Here is a 24,997-nt window from a genome sequence, read left to right as displayed (position 1 = left end):
AAAATCAGACTGTACTGAAGATGCAGAGAATAATGGTCCAGAAAAAATCTGCCTGCACTAATTACTCTGCTAGTTGGAGATATACAGTATGTCATCTTATATTGACCACCACTGACTGCTTCCCCTTTTACAGTAGAAGACAAATATCCCCTCATGATTATAATCACTACAATTCTACGTCGTCCAGCTCTCTATCACTCTCCCTCTCTTCTCTCCCTCCCTCCCCTTCCCCGTAATGTGCAATCGCTCAAAAGCGGGCGGCGGTAATAACCTAGCGCCTCCTCGGAAAGGAGCGGGAGAAATGGAAATAGACAGGGAGAGGATGAGGGGAAAGGCCCTAAGGAGCAGGGTGGCCATTCATCCACATCTGTGTCTGCCGCATGGCGTTTAAGCTGCCCGAGCAGCAGAGCAGCTTCGACTAATGCCCTGCTATCGTCTCGTCTACAGCGCCTCCGTAGCCACACCGCTTCTTTATGGGCCCAGCAGCGACCAGGGTCTTACGTCTCTCTCGCCCCTCTCTGTCTGTCTCTTTCCATCTCTTTTGCTCTTCGTTTCACCTCCGTCTCTCCATCTCATTCACCATCTAAGAATCCCCCATTCATCTTCACCTCCCTGATCCCCCCTCCCTCCCTGAACCCTGTGCAAGGGGAGGCCTAAGAGGAGAAATCACTCGCATTCAGCCAAGGAGGACACACTCCACTTAGATAAATATCCCCGGCGCTCGCCCCGGATTTATACGCCCGCCGAGCGGGCAGGAAATGGACTTGTTTCATGGGGGCCGACTGGGTGACGCATCGCCCAGAGAGAACGAAGAGCTGGAGGGGAGAGGAAGATGGGAAGCGAAAGGGATAAAGAATGATAAAGAGAAGAGGGGAGAGAGGTGGGGGGAGGGATGGAGGGAGGGAAGGAAGGAACGAGGGAGGGAGAGGGAGGGAGCGAAGAGAGAAATAAACGAGGGAGAGAGACAAAGGAATAAGAGAGACAGGGGAGAGGGAAACCGAGAGGGACAGTGAGAAAAGAGGGAGAGAGGGGAGAATGAGAGAGAGAGAGAGACAGTGAGAAACAAAGGAGAAAGCGAGAAGAAGGAGTGATGTCCGCTTGTACCTCAGGATGAAGCCATCCGAGTGAGAAACGGTGATGAGTGAAACGGTACAGCTGACATTTATATGAGAGGATATTGATGGGGCACGATGGCTGCGCACACACACACGCACGCACGCACACACACACACACACACACACACACACACACACAGCCCTTCCTCTCCTCTATTCCCTGTCTCCTTGGACTGACAAAGACATGTCATTGGTCAGTATTTCTTCCTCAGGGAGAAAAGAGGGGCACAACTTCCAGTGACTTAAGACTACAGCAGCCAATGCATCATTGGGATTATTGTCTTCCCCCCACCTCTCCCCTCCCTCTCTCTCTCTCTCTCTCCCTCTCTCTCATTATCTTTCAGTGTCCCTCCTTTCTTCACAGACAACAGCAGCCACTGTCTCATAACAGATTTAATAAAGCCTTGTGCATCTCTCGGTTCTCAACCCTCTCCCTCTGTGTCCCATGTCTTTCTCTATATATACTGTATAATACATAAATACATTTCCATCTTTCTTGCCCTCTTTATTTGTCTCCCCACATCCCTCTGTTTCTTGAACATACCGACAGATAGGAACGGCAGCCTTTCCCTCCGCTTCCCCCATTCTTTCTCTGAGTAGGTGTAGTGAATGGGGGCCTGGGGGGGGGGGGGTGGGTCTGCAATGGGGCATGCAGGATTTGTGCTTGTATCAGCACCTGGGCTAGTACCGGGGGAGGGGGTAGAGTCTGTGTGTGTGCGGAGGGGCTACAGGGAGTACAGGATGCAGAGCATCGTTTAGACTTGCCAAAGCTCAAGGCTCATGTCAACCTTGGATGGGGGGGGGGGGCTGGCTGAGGGGTGGGGTGATAATTTGAGCTGGGAATTAAATCACCAATCAATGTTTATACTACGCTGAATCAGGGCTTTATTAAGATAGGGAGAAAAAAAAAACTCCATTGTGTGTGTGTGTGTGCGTGTGCGGGGGTGTACGGTTTGTGTGTGTTTCTCTTTGTCTGTGTGTATCTGACAGTGTGTCTTTGATCAACATTCATATGAGTTTGTGGGGATCAGATGTCGCCACAAAAGGAATAAATCTGTCCCCACAAGTTTTTGGCAGGTCCCCGCTTGGAAAATGCAATTTCCTCAAAATAATTGGGGTTATTTTCAGCCAAAGTCATTACCAATGGCTAGGGAAAGTTGAAGCATAAAAGTTAGATTTTTGAGGTCAGGGTTAGGGTTAAAGTTAGGGTAAAGGTTAAGGGCTACGGAATAGGAACATGGATTTACATGTCAGGGCTAGGTCTCAGGTTCCCACAGTGATACTAATCTCCTTCCACAGATACTATTACACACATTATCTTTAACCTGTTCTCAAAATGACAGTAGACCAATGATCAAAAATTCCCAGTTCACACACAAATTCAACCAGGTATTTGCACAGTTCCATGTTGGTCGTGGGTCTGAATTTATTGCCCCCAGTGGTTTTCGGGGGGGGTCTCCGTCACCTGTTCCTCTCACAACGACAACATGTCAAGTGTTTTAAAGCAATGAAACACCACAGAACAGACAAGACACACACACACCAGCGCTATCAAATGACCTCAGGTCTTGTTGCAACAGCATCTCGCTATTTCAGGATTTGACCAGGGAAGATGAACGTTTGCAGGCTATGTCACAGGCTATGTAAACCTCTATTTTTAGATATGTTTAGGCAGTGCTTTCATGGGTGTTAAAGGTTATGGTTTGGGGTGGTGTTAAAAGAGGAATTGCTCAACAGTCAAGTTAAGGTATTCACGCCGAGTGGTTAAGTTAAGGTATAGAAAAATCGTAATCCTGAGTGTATGTGTGAATGCAGTCACAGGATTTCATCCGTCTCCACGCGGTTGTGCGTGCGTTGCATGTACGTACGTGCGTTTGCGCGACTGCGTGTCAGCGTGGTGGTGTATATGTGCGTGTATCTGTGTGTGTGTCTGTCGGCGGGGGGTGTGTGTGTGTTTGCCTAGGCCACACTCCGAAGTGTCGGCAAACTGAGCAACGGTGGTGAGCCGGCGGAGTCTCCCCGACCTTTGCCCTCCTCCTCTCCCTGCAGCTGTAACTCAATCACAGCCCGAGGTGGACTGGGCCACGTCTTAACCCCGCGTGGTCATGATCTGGCCCCCGCACCGCCGCACATCTAATGCTACCCCTAACAGGCTTGACCGCACCGGTCTCATACCCACACACACCTCCCCCCCCCCCCGCCTCCCCCCGGGAACTCCAGCCCTGTCATTTTCTGTTCCCGTCTTGAAAGGACGGGAGAGACGAGACAGATATGTTGCGTTGCTGTGGTGCAGGGCTATTAATGAGCAATGTTTGTCTATAGAATTTCCATGGCGGCTGACGCGTGACGCTAATGCAGCCATTAAGACAATTAATGATGTTGTTGCTACGACGAGATTAAGAGGTATCTGCTTTCATTACAAATGAGCATGCACGCCACAGACACTCAAACGCACGCACGCACGCGCACACAGACAACATGGCGATAGGAATCATATTACAAATGTTAATCTTGATTGTTTTGGATGGGTTTAAAAGGTTCAAGGCACTGCGTAGATTGGAACACGAGATTGGGTGTTGATTTAGGTCGACTTAGGCTGGTTTTTGTCATCCAATAAGACTACAGAGTGGGTCACTGACACGGTTACATGTTTTAACAGGGGAAACCGGACCAATAAGGATACGTCTGGCTCAACATTGAGCGTGAATGGTGAGAACTGTGTCTGTGTTACATCAGCTGCTGAGTGGAGAGGAACTCCAGACACTCAGATTAAGATGCTGGTAACACCTTTGTCCCAACAGACACTGAGGTGTGTGTGTGTGTGTGTGTCTGTGTGTGAAGGTTCTTTCAACACAGACGAGGCTGTCGTTCCCAACCACATCAACAGATAAAATATTCCCCAGCTTTAACCCTGTTACGCTAACATTTGTCTGCCGGGTTCACAGCAACAGAGAGCCAGCAGCCATGTGATAGACCCAGCATTCGCCATACAAAAATAGCTAATCTGTGCTAGCGCTTTTGTGCACATTGAAACAGGTGCAGTGTTTTAGCGACGGCGCAGCATTCCGTTTGCTTCTCCTTGGGTTCGGGGGATCGTGAGGGGGGACAGGGTCAGTAACACAGGATGAACATTCCTGTGACCCCGCTCGTAAACCCGGGAGGTGCCACCGATGAAAAGTGTAAAAAGTACACGTTCTGAAGTGACAGAGAAGCCTGATGCGCCGGTACCGAAATGCATCGGTACGTATGTTCTCAGGAACGATCTTGTCATCACGCAATGAAGCCACGTATCATTTATCGCATATTTCATCTCGCATCTGTTATTGTTATTGATATGATGCTTTTTAACATGTCAGGCTTGTAGATGGTTACCCGCACGCAGAGCCAGACAGACATGGAGAGGCAAACACACGCGCACGCACGCTCACCTTACCAGGGGCTGTCACTCACGTTTATGATCACGCCCTGTGTTGGGGCGAGGGATTAGCCCGGGGTCAGGGGTCGAGGAGGAGGAGGGATTCTGGGGCTAACATGGCCAGCCAGGCAACATGTGAGGGGTCGTGCCCCCGGAGGAGGTGCAAAAACAAAGAGAATGCACAGGGGGGACACAGAGGACAAATAGCGCAGGACAACATGGCCACCGCCTGGATCAAACCTCTCTCTGTCGGCATCATGGGCCTGCTAGATCTACATTTCATGGCAGGGTAGGACTGATGATGGATGATTCGCTACAATTTAACCTTCATAGGCTGAAGGGATAAAGCTAAATCTGAGGTGATATGGTAAGGTTTAATTTAACAAGAACATGGTGAAGGCAACCAAACTAAAAATACCCCGGATGTAAGAGATGACTCAAGGTTTATATTTTTCTCTTGCTCTCGCCCAATTTACATGCGTTACGAACTCCTCATTTCTCTTTTAGTAGTAAACAACAATTTAATATCAGAATGAATTACGAGAGGAAGACTGACGCTCAAAAACGATTTTCACCCGACTCGAGCCATATTAATGTCCCTTTTCACGGGTGGCGAAATAAATCTATTTTTCTTTTCGCCTTAGAATCATGTAGGAATATTGAGTTACCCAGACGGGGACGTATTGTGCATTACTTTGACTGATAAGCTGTCGTTGCCAGTCCAGGTTAGAGACATTCAGAGAGTAATTCACCAGTGCTGGATAGGCTAGCCGGCTCCCTGTGGACTTGAGCTTCACCGCCCCGGTGAAAATATGACGCGAGAATGTAAGTCTAATATATAATGTGCGGTCAGCGTCTTAACGGAGAACACAACCGCGGTACCGAGAAATCGTTGGTCAGGTTTTATGGGTATTCTCATCGGTTATGACAGTTTTACCAGTCAACTCCGGGGAATACTCTGACGGAATGGAGAGAGAACTAAATATATAAACACGTTGTAGTCTTTAAATCTAGCACAAGCCGAATTGGTGCATTCAGGAAGTCCACGTGCCCTGACCAAGAAAAACAAACACATCCACCAGCCCGTGGTAGGCTCAGATTTTGTCCTCGTCACATGACTTCCGCCAGCGTACCGTAGCTGAGGTACTGTAACCAAAGCAACGCATGCACGTGCATCAAAAGCACACCAATCACCTCTATACATCACAACACAGTAAGGGGAAATGATGGCCTTCTAATTGGGTGATTATGGTGCTATACTCAAAATAACATGTTATTAGCAGACGTCTTATCTCAAAGAATACCGCCTGCATATTATAATTTAGTGAGGAATGACCTGAACACACACGAGCTAATATTCGTAAGCCCCTATGATTGATGAAGCATGTTTCCTCTCTTCATTGACGCTTTCCTGGGTGCAGCCAAAGGAGGTTGTCGTGCTACAATCTGGGGAAGCGCCGTTAATGCCTAGGCCTTGCACCAATGAGGGGACATCACTCTGCTCTGTCCTTCTCCGTACCTCGCTCACTCCCCCCCACCCCCCCATCGCCCTCGCCCCATCGCTCTCCCCCCATCGCTCTCCCCCCATCGCTCTCCCCCATGTGGTTGGAACAGACGTCTAGCCTACATTGCGGCGCGTTACGGGAAAGGCAGCCGGATAGAGGAAGAGGAAGAGAGAGAGAGAGCGGGAGATGGGCCGAGAGAGTGAGAGAGACAAGAAAGGGAGAGAAAAAAAAAAGAGAGGAAGAAAGAAAGGAAGAGAGAGAAAAAAACGGAGGAGGGGGGATACGTAGAGATAGAACGATAGAGAGAGAGAGACCCACGCAGTGAATGCTCCGGGGTGGGCCTGTCTATGTCAACGTCTGCATTAGTAATGCCACAGTGTAGGACATTTACACCGGAGACATTTCCAATTCCCCGTGCCTGTCTGCCACCGAGCCACTAAACCCTCGGCCGTTACTGTCTCTCACTCCCTGTCGGCTGGCTCGTCTAGAAGAGCCGTGGACGGGAGCAAAGCTAGTGCTAAATTATTCAGACGTAGTTAAGGTTCGGATCGCTGAGGAAAGCGCGTGAGTGCGCGCGCGCGTACGTGTGTGTGTGTGTGTTGGTGTTTGAACAAGGATGTGAAAAAACAGGGGACAAAGAGAAAGAGAGAGAGAGAGAGAACAAGAAAGACAGAGACAATGAGGAAGACAGAGAGAACAGGGAAAGGAAAAAGAGGGAGAGGAGAGCGCAAAGTGAGGAGTGCAGTGCGACTCCACTAATCCAAGGTGGCTAAAATCAATAGCTAAACCAGCTCAAACGTTCCTCCTTGTCAGGGTACACGGCTTGTGTGAGTGGATTTCAAGGTTTATACCCACAGTATTAAGGAATGTACGTAAGGAATGTACACAGCTCAAGGCGACAGGTGTTAGTACACACAAAGTCCACGCGCAAGTAATAGGCCTCCACCAGAAGCCCCCCGAAGAAGTGTTTGTGTGTTGTCGAATTTCTGCATATCTCCAAACCCCACCCCACAAAGAAAATACCATTTCCATATCCGTAAAACCATGGCTAGCCTTGATAAATAGCAGCTTAGAGGTAAGGCCATAAAAATGTGATATAGCAGCGCCCCTGACTGAGGGGGGCATAAACGAGATGGATGTCTGCACCTTTAAATATAACATAAGGAGTGAGCCGGACTGAAAGAAATAACGAAAGGAAGAAATATCTCCACGGTAGGTCTTTAATGAAACCTAATTATTTAAATTAACTGCCGTCCAGATTTTCATAAAAAGGCGGGAAGTCAGGGGAACTAACGAAAAAGGGGAAGGGTCGCTGTCGTGGCGAGCAAAACGGTTGAATTAGCGGCTTGAGCTTACCGATATTTAATACATCTCCAGCGTAGCCTTGACAGTTGGAGACACTTTAAATTGAAGTTGGAGGGGGTTTTCAGTTCCGGTAAAACGGAGCGAAGCAGCTCCGGCTGAAATATGACGTTATCACTCGGCTTCCGGCTCTGGGCCTTGTTTGAATAATTAGAGTCTAATTCAGTCTAATTAACAGACTCAATTACTCCTGAAGAAAGCTCATCAAAAAAGATGGCGGGAGGAGAATAGCGTAGAGGAAGGAGAACAGTAGCGCCGTTTTTTCTTTAATTAATGAACTGAGTTGAATAACGGCCGTGGAATTAAACATTTCCCCTGATGTGTATGAATTGCAAATTGGAGGGATTTTTTTTTCAAAGTGGGAGCCCAAGGGCTAGCGCTGTCAAGTAGCTCTCTAAAAAGTCAAAGCGCTGATGCGGTACTAACAAATGACTTAATATTACCATCTCTACTGCATACAGAGAGAGGATCTACAGTAGAAGAGCTGTATTAACTAATTAATATGCCGTCTGTGTTCTTACATCTCATTGGTTCCAAGTTGCCTCTGACTTGTGAAAGCATAGTAGGTAACATGTCAGTGTAAACTTCACTGATGGTGATTTGTTTTTAAATTGTTTCTTTTGAATATCTTTGAAAACGGGGCATCTCTTCTAGCAGTCGAACACATTCATCTTTACACTGGACTAGCGAGAATCCCACGAACCCTTTTTTATCTTAACAGTGAAATGTAAATTTCACCTGATATTGGCGCAGGACTGGATGGCCGCATACATCAACGCGTTACGATGTCGGGGTTATGAACGTATTAAAACGAGTCTCGACAGGCTGTAGTTAATAAACCATTCGACGGCTGTGTGCAGGTGTGCGTTTTCAGGGGAAATGAAAAGTTTTTATGTGCTACCTACCAGGGCTATGGACTGTCTGGGTGCTGTGCTCAGCAGCTTTGACTCCTCCAGGACCTGAGGCTTGGCTGTGCTAACGCTCTGCCTCAGCACTCCTCATCTACCCCTGCTGAACATCCTGAAAGCACTTCCTGATGTAATGCTCTAAGACTGGCGCCGGCCCGGACTGAACGGCAGCCTCCTGCTCCTGCGTGACGTGGGCCCACAGACAGCCTGCCGCTGAGAGCTTCTAACCGGGAACTGAAAGGATGCTGGATTGAATCCCCCGGGCCGGGAAAGGTGGGAAATCTCCTGTTCTGTCCTTGAGCAATGCAGTTAAACCTGACCGCTCCTGTAAAACTCTCTGGATAAGAGTTTCTTATTAATGAATTGCTGTATGGGCTTGCTGTATGACCATAGGCCTCTCTTCATATATTGTGATCTATCTCTTTGGTCTCTCTGCTCACTTCATGTAGTGTGATGTGTGCCTCTGTTCTCACTTCATGTAGCGTGACTGTGTCTCTTTGGTCTCCATGTAGTCTGATCGTGTTTCTCTGGTCTCTTTTAATGTAATGTGATGGTGTGTCTATGGTCTCTCTTTGTGTAGTGTGATATGTGCCTCTGGTCTCTCTTCATGGGGTCTGATGTGTCCCTCTGATCTCTTCATGTGGCCTGATGTGTCCCTCTAATCTCTTCATGTGTGTCTCTGGTCTCACTTCATGTAGTGTGATGATGTCACTCTGGTCTCACTTCATCGGGAGTCCTTCTTACGGTATTTTCCCATATGGAAATACAATATATGGCAATATACACCGAACAGCCATGACATTAACATATGTTGTCATGGCACCTGTCAGTGGGTGGGATATATTAGGCAGCAAGTGAACATTGTGTCCTCAAAGTTGATGTGTTAGAAGCTGGAAAATTGGGCAAACGTAAGGATCTGAGTGACTTTGACAAGGGCCAAATTGTGATGGCTAGACGACTGGGTCAGAGCATCTCCAAAACTACAGCCCTTCTGGGGTGTTCCCGGTCTGCGGTGGTCAGTACCTATCAAAAGTGGTCCAAGGAAGGAAAAGCGGTGAACCGCCGACAGGGTCATGGGTGGCCAATGCTGTTTAATTCACGTGGGGAGAGAAGACTGGCCTATGTGGTCTGATCCAACAAATTGCTAAAAAAGGTAATGTGGTTACTGATAGAAAGGTGTCAGAACACACTGTGCATAGCAATTTGTTGCATATAGGGCTGCGTAGCCGCAGACCAGTCAGGGTGCCCATGCTGACCCCTGTCCACTGCCGAAAGCACCTACAATATGCATCAGAACTGGACCACGGAGCAATGGAAGAAGGTGGCCTGGTCTGATGAATCATGTTTTGTTTTACATCACGTGGATGGCCGGGTGCGTTTGATGCACTATGGGAAGAGGGCAAGCCGGCAGAGGCAGTATGATGCCTTGGGCAATGTTCTGCTGGGAAACCTGCTGGGAAATTTTTTTACACCTGCACAAGGCTGGGATGGGCTACAGGACAATAAGCAAGCAGCTTGGTGTTGGAGCAATTATTAGAAAATGGAAGAAGTTCAAGATGACTGTCAATCTCCCTCGGTCTGGGGCTCCATGCAAGATCTCACCTCGTGGGGCATCAAGGCCCACCTGCTCAAGCCAGCGCATGTCCAGGTTCATCTGAAGTTTGCCAAAGGAATGGGAGAAGGTCATGTGGTCTGATGAGACAAAAATGTAGCTTTTTGGTCTAAACTCCACTTATCGCATTTGGAGGAAGAAGAAGGATCAGTACAACCCCAAGAACACCATCCCAACCGTGAAGCATGGAGGTGGAAACATCATTCTTTGGGGATGCTTTTCTGCAAAGGGGACAGGATAACTGCACCATATTGAGGGGAGGATGGATGGGTCCATGTATCGCGAGATCTTTGCCAACAAACCTCCTTCCCTCAGTAAGAGGATTGTAGATGGGTCGTGGCTGGGTCTTCCATTATGACAACGACCCGAAACACACATCCAGGGCAACTAAGGAGTGGATCCGTAAGAAGCATCTCAAGGTCCTGGAGTGGCCTAGCCAGTCTCCAGACCTGAACCCAATAGAAAATCTTTGGAGGGAGCTGAAAGTCTGTATTGCCCAGCGACAGGATCTGGAGGATCTGGAGAAGGTCTGTATGGAGGAGTGGGCCAAAATCCCTGCTGCAGTATGTGCAAACCTGGTCAAGAAATACAGGAAATGTATGATCTCTGTAATTGCAAACAAAGGTTTCTGTACCAAATATTAAGTTCTGCTTTTCTGATGTATCAAATACTTATGTCATGCAATAAAATGCAAATGAATTACTTAAAAATCATACAATGTGATTTTCTGGATTTTTGTTTTAGATTCTGTCACTCACAGTTGAAGAGTACCTATGATAAAAATTACAGACCTCTACATGCTTTGTAGTGGGAACACCTGCAAAATCGGCAGTGTATGAAATACTTGTTCTCCCCACTGTATGTAACTTTTTTGTCTTATGTGTATGTAAGTATTTACAAGAATTTGATGTGTTTATATACGTCTGATTGAAATATGTTATTCATATATATGATCATGTTTTCTAAAATATATGTGAAGTATTTTAATGTATATGGCCATATATTTGATCTCTGTATGGGTTATCATGTTAACATTAATATGTACTACCTTCAGATTCCACAGTGACGATAATATGCGGTAATCCCACTATTTGAAAGTAATGGACAACCAGCCATTTTGGTACTACTCACAATGAAGGCAAACTTCTCCAACATCTTTTCCAGGAATGATTCCTTTCTTCATTTGGCGTTAGATGTGCCATGACATGTGTTGTTTACTTTTGGAATTGGGTATAGAGGCTCTCGAATCATCCAATTATACTTGTACTCCTCCAGAGACCATAAGCTGAGGCCTGTCTACCCGATCTAAGCTTATTGGGCATCACCCACTGTGAAAAAGCATTTTACTGGTATTAAACGTACAACAGGCCTAACTGCCCTTTGGTTCATTAAAGTGTCATTTCAAGATGATACAATCAAAATCAAGCCAGGCAGTGTATACCAGTGTTATTGTTATCGTCCCGTCCTTTAATTTAACACTGTACATGTTCGGGAGGTTATAAGTTAGGTTTAATAAAAAGGCACGGATGGTTTCCGTCCGTTTTATCATCTGTGATCCAACTACAGTGATTAGATATGAACATGACAAACTGGAGGGAAATTCCGCCGCTGCAGCCCAGACGATCATGGTTTTAAGAACACCTACTGTGAGTTTAATCTCCTCTTAAACTAATTAATGAAATTGGAGTTTTGCGGTTAGGAAGGAGACATAATTGATACTTCACACATCGAAAGTGTGGGCAGAGGTTACCACTGAAACAACCGCCATGTAAATTTGGCTCTCCACAGGACTTCATCAACAAGAAAGTTTACACTGAACAACTTAACACTCTGACATCACTTCATGTCCTGTGAGACTTACACAGGATTTTTGAACTATTTTTAATTAGATACGGTGTACATGAAGATAAATATACTGAAATAATGCATGCCTCCTTATGTTTTCACTTCAACCCCTTCAAAAGCATTGAGTCAATGCCCATGTTAATATCCCATCTGTTGGTAAGGTGGTAGCGGTGCAATCTAAGTGCTTACGGTTGTTTTATTCCGGTTTTCTACCCACCACCATGTGGCTGGGCAAAAGGAGTAGCCTAGCTTATAAAAGGCTCCACTGATTTCACCACAAGCAATTTGTAGGAAGAGACGCTCGAACTGCAACCTCCTGTAACAGTGCCGTCCGAAGTGTCAGTTTAACTGACTAGCTTGGAAAGTTCAAGGGTAATTCTGTTGTTCTGTCCCCTAACTCTAACCATAACCTAACCCTGACTTTAACCGTAACCTAAATAACCTAAACGTCATGCCAAAACGTAACCACACCCCAATGTATTACCCTAAACCTAACTACAGTACCGGTCAAAAGTTCGGACACACAAAGTGTGTATAGTAAAAAAGAGTATCTCACACATACACAGAGATACAACAAAATCTCTGTAAGCCAACCTGTTTTTCATTAACTGAGATATATACTGGTTTCTTCTGCCGCTGCCCATTTCCTCCCTATATTTATCAAGCTAACATTAGGGGCGTATCGCCATCAATTCACCATGGTGGAGCACAGCGCTGCACTCCACTCATCTGTGACTATTATCCTAATGAGGTTAATGGTTCAGCTGTGCTTACCATAAGATGGATGCCCCCCAGTGGAACCAACCTGTGTGTGTGTGTGTGTGTGTGTGTGTGTGTGTGTGTGAGAGAGAGAGAGTCGTCGGAGAGTGAGCGAGAGAGAGACAGAGTGTGTTGTAGTGACAAAAACAACAAACCATGACTTTGAGGAATGGAGTGCAATGGATGCATCAAAGACATCCAGTCTCCATGACCTCATTCACGCTAATGTCTTCAGATCCTCCGACACGTATTGTGCGCTAAAAGCATTTTCACCTCTAAAGTAGGAAACACATTCAGAGATTCAGAGGGATTCAAGCCCTTTAGAGATTCAAGCCCGTGTACTAAGCCCTTTAGCTCATGCTGGACCTTGGTCCTGTTAAGCCAGGATAAAATCTCTAACCCCAGCGACGGTTAGCTAGTCTATCCATGGTGCAGTGCACAGTCCGTCTGCCATGACGGGTCCACGCGGCTCAAACTGAGTCCCAGTGTCCTGCAGACACTCTGTAAAAAATGTCACTGCGGGGAAGGAAATGGCTGCCCCGGGGCATCACGTCTCCCCTTTTCACTGAGATGGGAACAGAAATTGCTGTCCTGGTGCGCCTCACCAAATGTTATGTTATCCTTTCACACGACACTCAGCACAGTGGCCTTAGAGAAAATGAATAGAGAAATAAATATGTTTATAAATATAAATATCTTGGGGAGGGAGGCGATTTGTCCGATAAGGCAGTTAATGATCACAACGTGCAGGAGAGCTGGAGGGAAATGTGTGTTTTATCCCTTTAGAAGGCAATGACCTCTGAAGCCTGTGACATTTTCTCTCCCTGCGCCATCTCAGTCAGGGATACACACGCACGCACACAAAACAAGTCACTGTGTCTCGCTACTTTACAAGAGCTAACAACACAACATGCCCTGAAGAGGTATAGCCGAGCCTTTTTCCAGGCGCCATAAAAAACACCATCCAGTCTTCTGAATCCTTCAAGATGAAACATCCACGGTGTGAAGTGCTTTTGATAAATCAGTTTTATGCTATTTGCTTCAAAACAGAGCTGGGAATAAACCGCAGGAACAAACAACTAACCTCCTCCTCAGGCTCAGTTGAAACTGCATGCAAAGGTAACGCCGAGCTTCAGAGTAGAACACTGACCATTATACAGGATAGGACTGGTCAGTCCATATCAAAAAAATGTGCAATCAAAATAAATGTTCCATCACACCAACCATGTAACTCTTGGGGAGTTCACTTGAGTTTTGGCATGTATGAATTATGTTAGAAAGTCTTTCTATGAGGCATACTTCAATTTCATCCTAATTGACTCTTTTCAATCCTCTAAGGCTTTGAAATCCACAATGTAGGCTAAGATATTAAGGGTTTTGATGGATGATGATGGACTAAGAGATCTGCCAATTAAATCCACAGGTAGTTTAATTTGCTCCTGCTATAGGTTTCAATTATAGGTCAATTCTGAGTTGCAGGAGAACCAGAATTTAGCCCAGGGAGCTAAAGAGAGGGAGAGCAGATGAATGGATGAGAGTCGTGAAGAACGTGGTTTGACGAAGAAAAATATCTCCAGTTCATTTGTAAAGACATCTCCATTAGTCTTTCTTACTAACATATGGCACAGAGAAAAACTGAATTGCTGTTTTAAAATCTCCTACTGCATTCTCTGATTAAAACTCTACACTAGTGGCTCCCAACCTTTTTACCTCAGGAACCCCCATCTTAACAAGAAAAAGGTCACCTTTTACAGCTTCTTGCAAGCGTAAATCATCAGATTTATTTTTGTTATGGATTGATGTAAAATATTGCGAAATGTGAAATTCGACATATAGCTGTTGTACCCCTGGGTTGGGAAACCCTGCTCTAGAGAAGACAAGAAAAAAGGGTGGGGAAATACAACAAACGAAGAAGCCTAGATACGATTTTAGAATACAGAGGCAGAGAGGCAGAGAGACACGAGCGGAAATGTTGGGAGTTAAGGAAAATGACAAGAAGTTGTTTCAGCACTTTCCTAAAGATGTAAGTTGGCACCTTGCCAGCACTCTAGTTTGGGTTGGAACCCTGAAGCATTAGCATCACACCATCAAGCTGTTCCAACAGCCTGAGCGCTAACGGGCTAATGGACTACCGGCTAATGAAGCTACCACATTAAACACAGTGGTTCTAAGAAAAACTGCAATACAACACGTACAACACAGACACAACAGGCCATGGAAATTTAACACTCAATTCACTGCATTTTTCTATTGGTATTTGTCCACACAAAACACCTTCGAAACTGGGAGAGTTTCCCCCTTACAGCAACAGGCTAATGACCTAACGGCTAATCAAGCTGCTGCATGAAGACTGCAGGCCTACACATATTAGAAAAACTGCTTTACAAAACCATAAGGATCAGATAGTGTCAAATTCAGGGAGGCAGGCAACGACAGTGAAATGGATGTCCATAACATCTAGGTAACATCTAGAAACATTTGGAGTTTGCATGTGCTTTTTACATACACATCCAACAGGCCATTGCAAGTAAATCCACTTTTAGTATTTGTCCCTGTGCAGGAAATGACTAAAAATACATATTGCAAGTAGCTGGTTTAGAACATGTTTCCACTGTAATGTGGAGATAAATTAAATAGGCTAACTGCTAATGGCTAATTATGGTGTGTCAGTGAACACCTGTAGTATAACAGACACGGCAAGTCATGTTAAGTACAGAAACATTTTACGGAACACACCGCTGTTATGTTTGTCCCTAATCCCCATCCATACCAAACACTCCTCTAAAACCTTTTTTTGTGTGCCTGTTTTCCCTAGCATCTGCTGTTTTCAAGCATTTCCCGTGTGTTCATTAGACATGGCAAATAAACTTCTAACAAACTATTTAAAAGAAAGTATTTCACATAATGAAGTTGGGTTCAATAACACCCAACCCCCCCCCCCTCCCCCCACCCTCCCCCAGAAAAAAGAAAAAGCAGTCTCTTTTCTCTCAGCAGTTCGTTGACCGTGCCCATTGTGTTGTACTGCAGCAGAGTGTTTGCCGTGAAGGCTTGACTTGACTCCATTATGTTCCATAGTGAGGGCTACTGCTATCTAGTGGTGTGCAGCTCCGTTTCACAGTCAGGGCCTCTGTTCCTCCAAGGCCAGATCCTGACCCGTATTACCAACCCATATAACCAACAACTACATTTCCCATAATTATACACTCGGCCGACAGTCTGATAACAGCTACGTCTGTCGTTACGTTGCCACCGTGTTTTGGTCAAATGTATGGCGAGGCTAATATTGGACTTGCTAAGATTCTGGCCAGCCTGCCTTCTCTCCAAGTCTCACAGGATGTTGTACGGCTGGAAAGCCCGTTTAGATTTAAATTTGTGACCTGCCAGGCCATTTCCCTGGATCCATTCAGCTTCCTGTACCTCAGCCCTAACCCAACTGGGTATACTGCATGTCCCCTTATTCTCTCTGTCTGTGTCTTGCGTTCTCTCTCTCTTCCTCTCTCGGTCACTCCACGCCTTTCCTTTTTTCCCTCTCAAGCGCCCCAGTTGAAGTGTGTCTGTGATGGAGGGAGGGAGGTATGAGGTGGATGAGTGATGAGGCAGCGTTTGGGTTAATGACAGGACGGGGTGTTAAACCTCGAGTGTTTAATTAACCCTACAATGGGTCTGCCCGTCACCCGGACGCCCATTCTGCCTTGATTGAGACCTCCTCTCTCTGTCTCTCTCTCTCTTTCTATCTCTATCTCTGTCTCTCACTTCCAAACACACACACACACACACACAATATGGAGACAGCCACTCGCACACGCGCGCTCTTTCCCTCTCTGGCGTGCGATCAGTAAAAGAAGGAGAGAGGAGGGTGGGGGCGGGGGTGGGGGGGACGGGGACGGGGGGCGGGGGGCGACGGGGGTAAAGTGATAATGCTTCGCCACAAACGCAAGATTGCTTTTTTTCCTCTCTCTAAACTCCATTTTCCGGGTCAATGCTATTGCATTCATTACTGTCTCTGAAGAAGACATTGGGGTGGAGCAAGGAATAATGCTCTCTCTCTTTCTATCTCCCTCTCTGTCTCTTTTCACCTCACTGAGGAGTTGTGTGTCTAGAGAGAGCTAGGGGCCTAGGACAAGAGGGGGAAGTACTTTAATATGTGACATCTTTATCTAGTTTTAATTTCGGTCATAAATATTGAATGGTTTATTTGCTCATCTGCAGCTGTCTGCTCTGCTCTCTCTCTCTTCTCTCTCTCTCTCTTCTCTCTCCGTCTGTTTATTTCTCTCTCTTTTCTTTTTTCACCCCTCCTGTCTTGTGTCTTAATCTCTATCTCTTCCTCCAGGCCAGGCCAAGGCAATAGCATCACATAACGATTTTTCCATTTTCAAATGAACTCAAAATGGACGTAGAGAATAGAAACAATAAAAGCCTGCCTCAGGTACTACAGCTTTATGTATCAATATGAATGAAGAACTGAATAAAAAACAGAATAAAGAACTTAATAAAGAACTGAATAACAAACTGAATAACAAACAGAATAAAGAACTGAAGAAAGAGCTGAATATAGATCCAAATGAAGCACTGAATAAAGAACTGAATGAAGAACTGTTTAAGGAGTTGCTTGGAATCTGCCACTTGACAAAAATGTGATTCCAAAGGAACCCATCTTGAAGGAGGGATGGAATCACAGTCATTTGGAGTTTTTCTGGGAGCATAGCTCAATGTCTGCTCTTTTCTGTCTGTAGCTTCAGACAGAGGAATGTAGGGATGAAGCGACAGCACTTTTCCACTGTGAGGGGTGACATTTTGCATTCTAGGAGATCATCTGCCCCCCCCCCAGTCCCCAGTGAATCAATAGGAGACATATGACAGCGGCTCACCCATCACCCGGCGCAGCGACTCAAGCTGCTGCTAGAAATTTGCTTAAAGCCTACACCAATTAACTTCAGCCTGTCATGACAGATACAGGCCAGATACAGGCAGCCAATGAGGGAGGGCCCTGCCTGCCTGGCTGGTAGTCTGTCTGCGATGATAGGTGCTGGCGCAGAAAATAATAATGGAAAGCTCAGCTGTTGTAAGTATGGACGGATGGGAGAGAGAGACAGATAAAGGGAGAGATAGAAAGATGGAAAAAAGACAACAGAAGAGGGAAAAAACGAGAAAAGGGAGGGATTGAAAGTAAGGCAGATAAACAGAAAGGGAGAGATCAGAGGAGGGGAGGAGTGAAAGGGAGGTGTTGTGTCGTCCCCCCCCCCCACACTTTTTTTCAAGTGTTATAAATCTGCAGCGATTCAGGCAACTCTCTCTCTCTTAGTCTCAGTCTCCATCCTTAATGATGATGTCAATCTGTGAAAAGGCTTGGCGCACATTGGAGCTGTCAGGGCCCCATCCATCAGACAGGGGTTTGTCAAAGGAGCCCGGCTCAGAGTAACGAGGCGAACACAATGACGGCGACCCCCCCATTTGCATACAGAATTACCCTCATGTCTTTGGGAAAGTGATAGCAGTGTGGGGAAAGGGGTGTGTGTGTGTGTGTGTGTTGAGAGACAGAGGGATAGAAAGGGAGAGAGATGGAGGGAGAGAGAGAGAGAGACAGCAAGAGAGAGAGACTCAAACAGAGAGATACACACAGAGAGGGAGACAGAGAGAGAGTGAGAGAGATGCAGTGCTTCTCCATCGTGGCTTTTCCATTGTAGTGAGCGCTCAAGAGAAAGAAAAAGGGCACAATTTTGTGGGTTTTCGATTTCTGTCTTTTCTATCGACACTCGACAAATAGCATTGCTCCTCGGTAAACCGTTATTTTGTTGCTGTCTGAAAATGTTTTCAACTTGACAACAACGTGCGGCTGAACTCGATACAGCCCAATTATTCCAAACGAAACCAATCGTCACGGTGGAGTCAACTGAAACACAGTTGACTCCTGCTCTGTCTTCACACCACCACAGCCCAGCCCCTCACGTGCGCTTTGTCCAGACCATGCACGTTCTCTCCCACCTAAATTAGACAATGATGAATCCAGTGGGTTTTTAGCCGGCTTTTATGAACTCCTCGACGAGTATACACAGCAGACCTCATCTCCTAAACACACACACGCACACAAACACACCCTTAGTGGGTGGAATCACGCACACACTCACAAACAAACAACAGGATCCCTCCTACAGGCCTGCAATGGTTAAAGCTACCCATTAACACTCTGTTGTTCTGGTTCTGGCCATCTGGCCTGTCATTGTGGGTCAGACAACCTGCCGGGTTAGGGGCAGAGTACATTAAAATGTCTTGGTAAAAGTGTGTGTGTGTGAGTGTGTGTGTACACAGCGGTGCTATGTGGTTGTGGGTCATGGAGATTGTGTTTGCCCGTGTGTTTATTTGGGCCCAATTGTTTTCCAGCATTCACGCGAGGGCGCTCGCACATGCGCGGGTGCGTGAGAGAGAGACACGCAGACAAAAAGAGAGTAAAAGACCCCAAAAAACTGAGTGTGTGAATGGGTGGGCAGCGTGGAAGCCCCACCCCATGGCCCCCTGTGTCCAGCGGTGTGGGGGGGCGGGCTTCAGTTGGTCCCTCGGAACAGAGCCAGGCGACAGTGAAGGTGTCAGTATCATGATGGAAAGGGTGCTCCTTCGCGGGAGACCAGCAGCTGCTTGCCAGCTTTCCAGAAGCTTGGCCCTGCATGCCCCCCCCCCCCCCCCCCCCACACACACACACACACACACACACACTCACACCCCCCCCCCCCCACACCCCTGGCTGGAGGTAGGACTGGTTAAGATAAAGGACGGAAGGGCCATAAGGGGATGGCTCCTCTTGGTGTCAAGGAGGGGGGGACAGGTCAGTGTGTGGAAGGTCAGATTGTAGGTGCATAATAGGATGCACAGAAGCATGGATACACACACTTTAAAATACAAAAGGTTTCTACAGCTGTGGCGCAGCTGCTTAGATTGTCCAGACAGCACCATGATCATTTAGAGTGAAACTCTGCAATAAATTAAAATCCATAACCATAATATATCAGCGCTATTAACACTAGTTGAAAAAACATTTACTCTGAATATCTTCAGACATGCAATATTACCTTGTCTCACCAGTCTCAACTGCTATTGACCCGTCTGGGGAAAAGATTACATTCTGTGCCCCTCCAAAAATGTGGCTCTATAACTTCACACCTGTGAAACATTTTCTCCAGCACTTAAAGTATGTGTTTTGTACTGTTGGTTAATGAAGCCCACAGCATCTCACAGTCTCACTTCAAGTTCAGTGGGTTGTGAAAGTGTGTACAGTGGGTATCGAAAGTCACTTCAACCTTTTAAAATGTTCACCTTTTGTTTCCTTACAGCCTGAAATAACAACACATAATCTGAATTGAACACACAGTAACCCAAAATATCAAAGTGAAAATAAATTACAATTAAAACAGTAAAATACCCTATTTGGATGAGTGAACACCCTCCTGAGTTAATACTTGGTGGAACCATCTTTTGCTTGAATTACAGGCTTGAGTCTCTGAATTCCTCCCTACTAACTTTGTACATCTAGACTGTGAAATATTTGCCCATTCTTCTTTGCAGAATTTTTCAAGCTCAGACAAATTGCATGGTGATCATTTATGGACAGCCCTCTTCATTGTCACTCGAGGATATTCCCCTTCTTGTCCTTCAGCCAATAAACGATTGCTTTGGCAGTGTGCATTGGGTCATTGTCATGTCGATAGTCGAAGATTTCTGCTAGGAAATATGTCTGTATTATACACAGTCCATTTCGCTTCTATCCTGACAAGTGCACCAATCGCTGCTGATGAGAAACACCCCCACAACAGGATGCTTATCCAAATAGGATATTTTAGGGTTTTAATTTAAATACATTTTCAAAGTATTCAAATAATTTTTTCACTTAGATATTGTGGGTTGCTGTGTGTAAATAAACTGTAAAAATACTGATTTTATGTGTTTTCATTTCAGGCTGTAAGGCATTTTGAAAGGGGGTGGTGACTTTCTATACCCACTAAACAATTCCACATTTTAAGTTAAAGTAAATGTGGCTTTTTGGTCAGATAACATTTCTTATTAAAGGAAGCAGCATAGTTTGAGAAACATGATCATATATACCAACATGCCAACTGGTTGCCCTCTATAAATGTAAAATGTAACACTGCTTTTTGATTAGTTACATTTGGGTGTTAATCTGGGGTTAGGCTATGAATGGGTTGAGAACAAAAAAATAAACTCAACAAGTAAGTTTAAATATTTAAACTGGTCGATTAGACTAAAAACGACAGGCTAGCACTGGGATTCAACGTGACCCCTGAAGCCGGAGAATATGGAATGATTCTAAGAGTGGTGCTGTTGAGGCACCACAGGTCTCTGAGAATTGTGTACTGCGTCATGTGTTTCAGTATTTGGTCACATCTCAAACATGGAATTTCATGACTACGGTTTGATAGTGGTTCTACTTACAGATTATGCACATGAAAAAAACATATTACAAATTCAGCCCACATGGAAAGTTAAATTTTTTGGGTTATTCCCCAAAGTCGTAGAATGCATCTTTAGGCTCACCAGCAATCCCCTCAGCAGCCCCCAAAGGCAGGTTTTCACAGTCATTCAGCACATTTTGACTGAGGGCTTGGACTGACGTGGGACTGATCTTGAGCAGGAAATGACGCGAGCTCTCTGCATCTATCACGGCCTGGCAGTGCCTCGTATACAATGGACATCTAACAAAACGCTAAGTGGTGAATCACGACTAATAGGCAAACAACCTCTGTCCAAGCGACAATGTCCGGGGTGGCGGTCACCCTTTAAATCCTGCTTGATCAGCACCAGCCTCTCCAAACAATCAGCGCTATGCTGCCAATAGCCTTATAACTTTAGAGTGCTTTAGTGGGCTCTCAGATCAGTTGATGAATAGTAAGCGAGAGTGTTAGTGTGCGCGTGAATAGGTTTCTGTGCGCGCGTCAGCGTGCGGGCGCTCTCGGAGTGCGTGTGAACGTGTGAATAGATAGCATCATTAATCATATGTATACCAGAGGAGACAGTTAAAAGCCTACTAGACAGTACACTTGGCAGGCTTCCTTATTACATTGTCATGGACCAATAAACATCATGCCCCAATCCCTCTCTCCTCCAATCAAACAGCTGGCATACCCGGGTCATTAGGGGGGTGACGAATCAAAACACATCATACTCGGCCAGTTGTCCCGGCGCAGCCGAATCCCACCAATGGGAGCGCTGCGCTCTTGTAATCCAATTATTTATAAGATAAGCGATTTGTTAGAAACAGGGTGTTAGGATAGCCGCCAATATGGTAGAGGCTGTCTGGTTGGTAATGGCCTGGCTGGGGACAGGCGTAGCTAGTGTGTACAGGAATGGTGAAGGAATATACATGCACACACAGGAACAGGAGTGTACTGTACAGCTGAATGGAGCCATGAAGGAAAGTGATACATGTATAAGCCAGATCAGCATGGTTTCACTTGGGTTTTTGCATGGAGTTCATTTTTCCCAGGCAATGTACAGGTTGGAGATGGTTATTCCGCTAATAACACAGTTCTCAACAAACAACAACATACTATCAGAAAATGTTTTGATTTATATTTACGTGTTTCATTAATCCGTTTATGGTTTATCTTGTTTTTTTTTCTACACACGGCAACCAGTCATTTGTTCGAGTAGATCTTAAATTCTATTGAAATATGTATTTTTTTTGTCCTTTAATGTCAAGATTGTGTCCTGTACATTTGTCCCAACACATCCAACAGTCACATATTTTAAACAATGAATGTGTATTATAGAACTCCCTTCTGGCCTATAGGAAACCAGCATAAAACTTTTTTTTGGTATGAAGTAAGATGTTCCTTTACTGGACATCCATTTGTAGATGTAGAAGAGATAGAAACCTACAGTCACAGGTTTCAGCCAGAGATGGCAGTCAGTGTGACCTAATGTCAGCCGGTCGGAGGGGAGTGAGATGGGGATGGCAGCAGCAAACGACGGAAGTAAGACATGTCGTGCCTCACACCATTGGGATAGAGTTCAGAGTTCACCGTTTATCTGTTCCACTGTAGCCTGTGCACTCGGGCTAATGCGTCAATTATCTGATAAGTGACATAGCGAAGAATCTTATATTCGCGCTGGCATGAGTGTAGAAACAGAAACACATTTAATCCACTTCCCAGTTCCTTCAAATTTGGCACCATGTTCCTCTCTTGTACTCCACTTCATCAGGAGGTCTACTGAATTGAAACGTGAAGTAATTAGATGCTGCGCTTCCTCAGGGAGAGAGGCGCGTGTGTACTCCCGTACATGTCAGTGTGTTTGGCTCGCGAGCACGCGATCGAGTGTATGCATAGCAGATCTTATTAAGAACACCTTCCTTCAAATCTACTCGTTCCTTACCGTCACACTCTGGAAGAAGCCCCATGGAGACGGCTTCTCTCTATCCTCCCAGCCGCCTCTGTAACTAATGACGGCCCTGGCCGCATCTGACAGTGAGCCGTGTCTGTATATTGAGCTTAATATCATCATAATAATGAGAGCAAATTAGAACAATCAATTTCCACGGGCCGGTTCTCGATTGGACGAGAGCGGGGAAGTGACAGCGGGTGATCCATCATTCCACGGACCAGTCACATTAAGGGGAGCGCCAGGGAGCAGGTGGGCCGGGCCGGTGGCCAGCAGCAGCCAATGGGGAGGCGGAGAGAAGGGCGAGGAGAGAGCGGCGGGAGGGGAGGGGAGCTGAGAGCTCACTGTTCAAGGAGTGCGCACAGCAGTTCTGCTGCGGTGTGAGGAGGACGAAGGGGAACGAGTCTGACAAGAGGAGAGAAAAGTGTGTGTGGAGTTATTTGCTTTGTGGGAGTGTGGGGAGGTGTGTGTGTGTGTGACATTATGTACTGTACATAGTGTACTTTGCTGTCCATGACAGAGGCCTTTTAAATGAGAGTAACATTTAACACAATCACTTCCTCCCCTCCATCACCAAAATTACTTCCATACACAATGCATATCACCCTTGACCTTGCGCTGACCTCTGACCTTTGGGCCAATTCTAATTCAAAATGAAACACATGAAAACCAAGACATTAAGTTCTACTTTCAAACACCAAACAGGGCAGAGGTGGATACTTTCCACCTCTGTAACACTTGCTTTCTCCATTGACAGACTCAGGCAGTTGCTTGACAATGTTTTCCCATGGTGGCCAAGTGTTGGGGGTTCCTGGGCCCTTCTGCAGGGGCTGTGTGTGCAGGTAGAAGCAGGAGCCTAGGAGGCAGAGAGCAGCGCTATGTAACTTAATATCTGATCCACCATGATGCTCCACAACCTCATGTCATGCTTAGAAAGGACGCCGCAAAATGTCAAATTGACTGACCTCATGAGTTTCTTTGGGACATTCTGGCAAATTAAAAACATTTTGATATCCCAGTCCTCTTCACCTGCTGCATACGTTTTCCTAGCATGCTACGAAAAGTACATTCTGACTTACTGAAGTTTGTGTCAGGCCTAGAGAATTTATGTAGCTTGTTAGGAGAATTAAGTCATACCACAAAATCAGGCAGTGTCACAACATCCTATCAGCATTAAAATAAAAAATTGGTTGTATAAAACAGGTGTGTGCTGATCATAAAATAACAGTGATGTTTTTTTTATAGAAATACTTCACAGGGGAGAATTAAAAAAGCTGACTGAAAGGAACAATCTGGAATTCAAACAAACAAGAAACAACTGAGCCTACTAGATTAGAAGTGTTGTTGATGAAAGTTCAACAGGTTTGAACAGTTCATGTAGCCTAGATCGAACGCAGGAGTGTCTGAAAAGACAAGGAGTAGTTCAATAGACCGGGAGCACCTCAATAGACCAGTGACAGTTGAATGTCGATGTACTGGAGGCTGACTGAGGGAATGAGACGGCACATGAAACGCCCAAGCGACAGTGAGTGGGCAATCCACAGGACACATTCATACTAGTTTGGAGTGGATAACGTTTCACGCCATCTGAATGACTGTCTATATAGGTGACGACTGTGACTTGTCAGGGCTGAATAATGTAACACCGTTAGAAGGTGAAAGAGGAGGAAAATGGTGCGCTGTGAAAGCTGTGTGTTGTTGTGTGTGAAGCCGAGGAAGAGGAGCTGCAGCGTTTTGAAGGAGCTAATGGGGATCCCAAAAACAATCGAAAAATTGGCAATTACCAAAGACATGAATACAGATACACATATTTATTCATATCATTTACAGATATTTGGAGTGAAGAACAACACATGTTTTCTCAATCCTGTATCTATAATTGCTATTTATTCTGTGTCAATACATTCGGACACATCAAAATCTTTCAAATGTAAATTCTATAATTTGGAGTAAATCTGTCCAGCTACTTTGATAGTCAGCACATCAAGAAAATATATTGTCCTACACCCTTTCCTCTGAATATCTGTTTGACGGGTACAATATACTGTACACTAGTACACATCCTACATGTTTGTGTATATAACGAACG

General features: G+C 45.6%; 1 protein-coding gene across 1 annotated transcript in view; it reads right to left on the bottom strand.

Moving 5' to 3' along the window:
• lbx1b (ladybird homeobox 1b) overlaps nucleotides 1-22,957 on the bottom strand; it is a 34,197-nt gene extending 11,240 nt beyond the window's left edge. Inside the window, exon 1 of the mRNA XM_020049932.2 lies at nucleotides 22,903-22,957. Coding sequence (XP_019905491.1) covers nucleotides 22,903-22,927 — 25 coding nt within the window. The 5' untranslated portion in view covers nucleotides 22,928-22,957. The remainder of the gene's footprint in view (nucleotides 1-22,902) is intronic.
• Nucleotides 22,958-24,997: the final 2,040 nt, after the last annotated feature.

Source organism: Esox lucius, chromosome 9, assembly GCF_011004845.1.
Source record: "Esox lucius isolate fEsoLuc1 chromosome 9, fEsoLuc1.pri, whole genome shotgun sequence".
Taxonomy (NCBI): Eukaryota; Metazoa; Chordata; class Actinopteri; order Esociformes; family Esocidae; genus Esox; species Esox lucius.
This window is presented reverse-complemented; position numbering and strand designations above follow the sequence as displayed.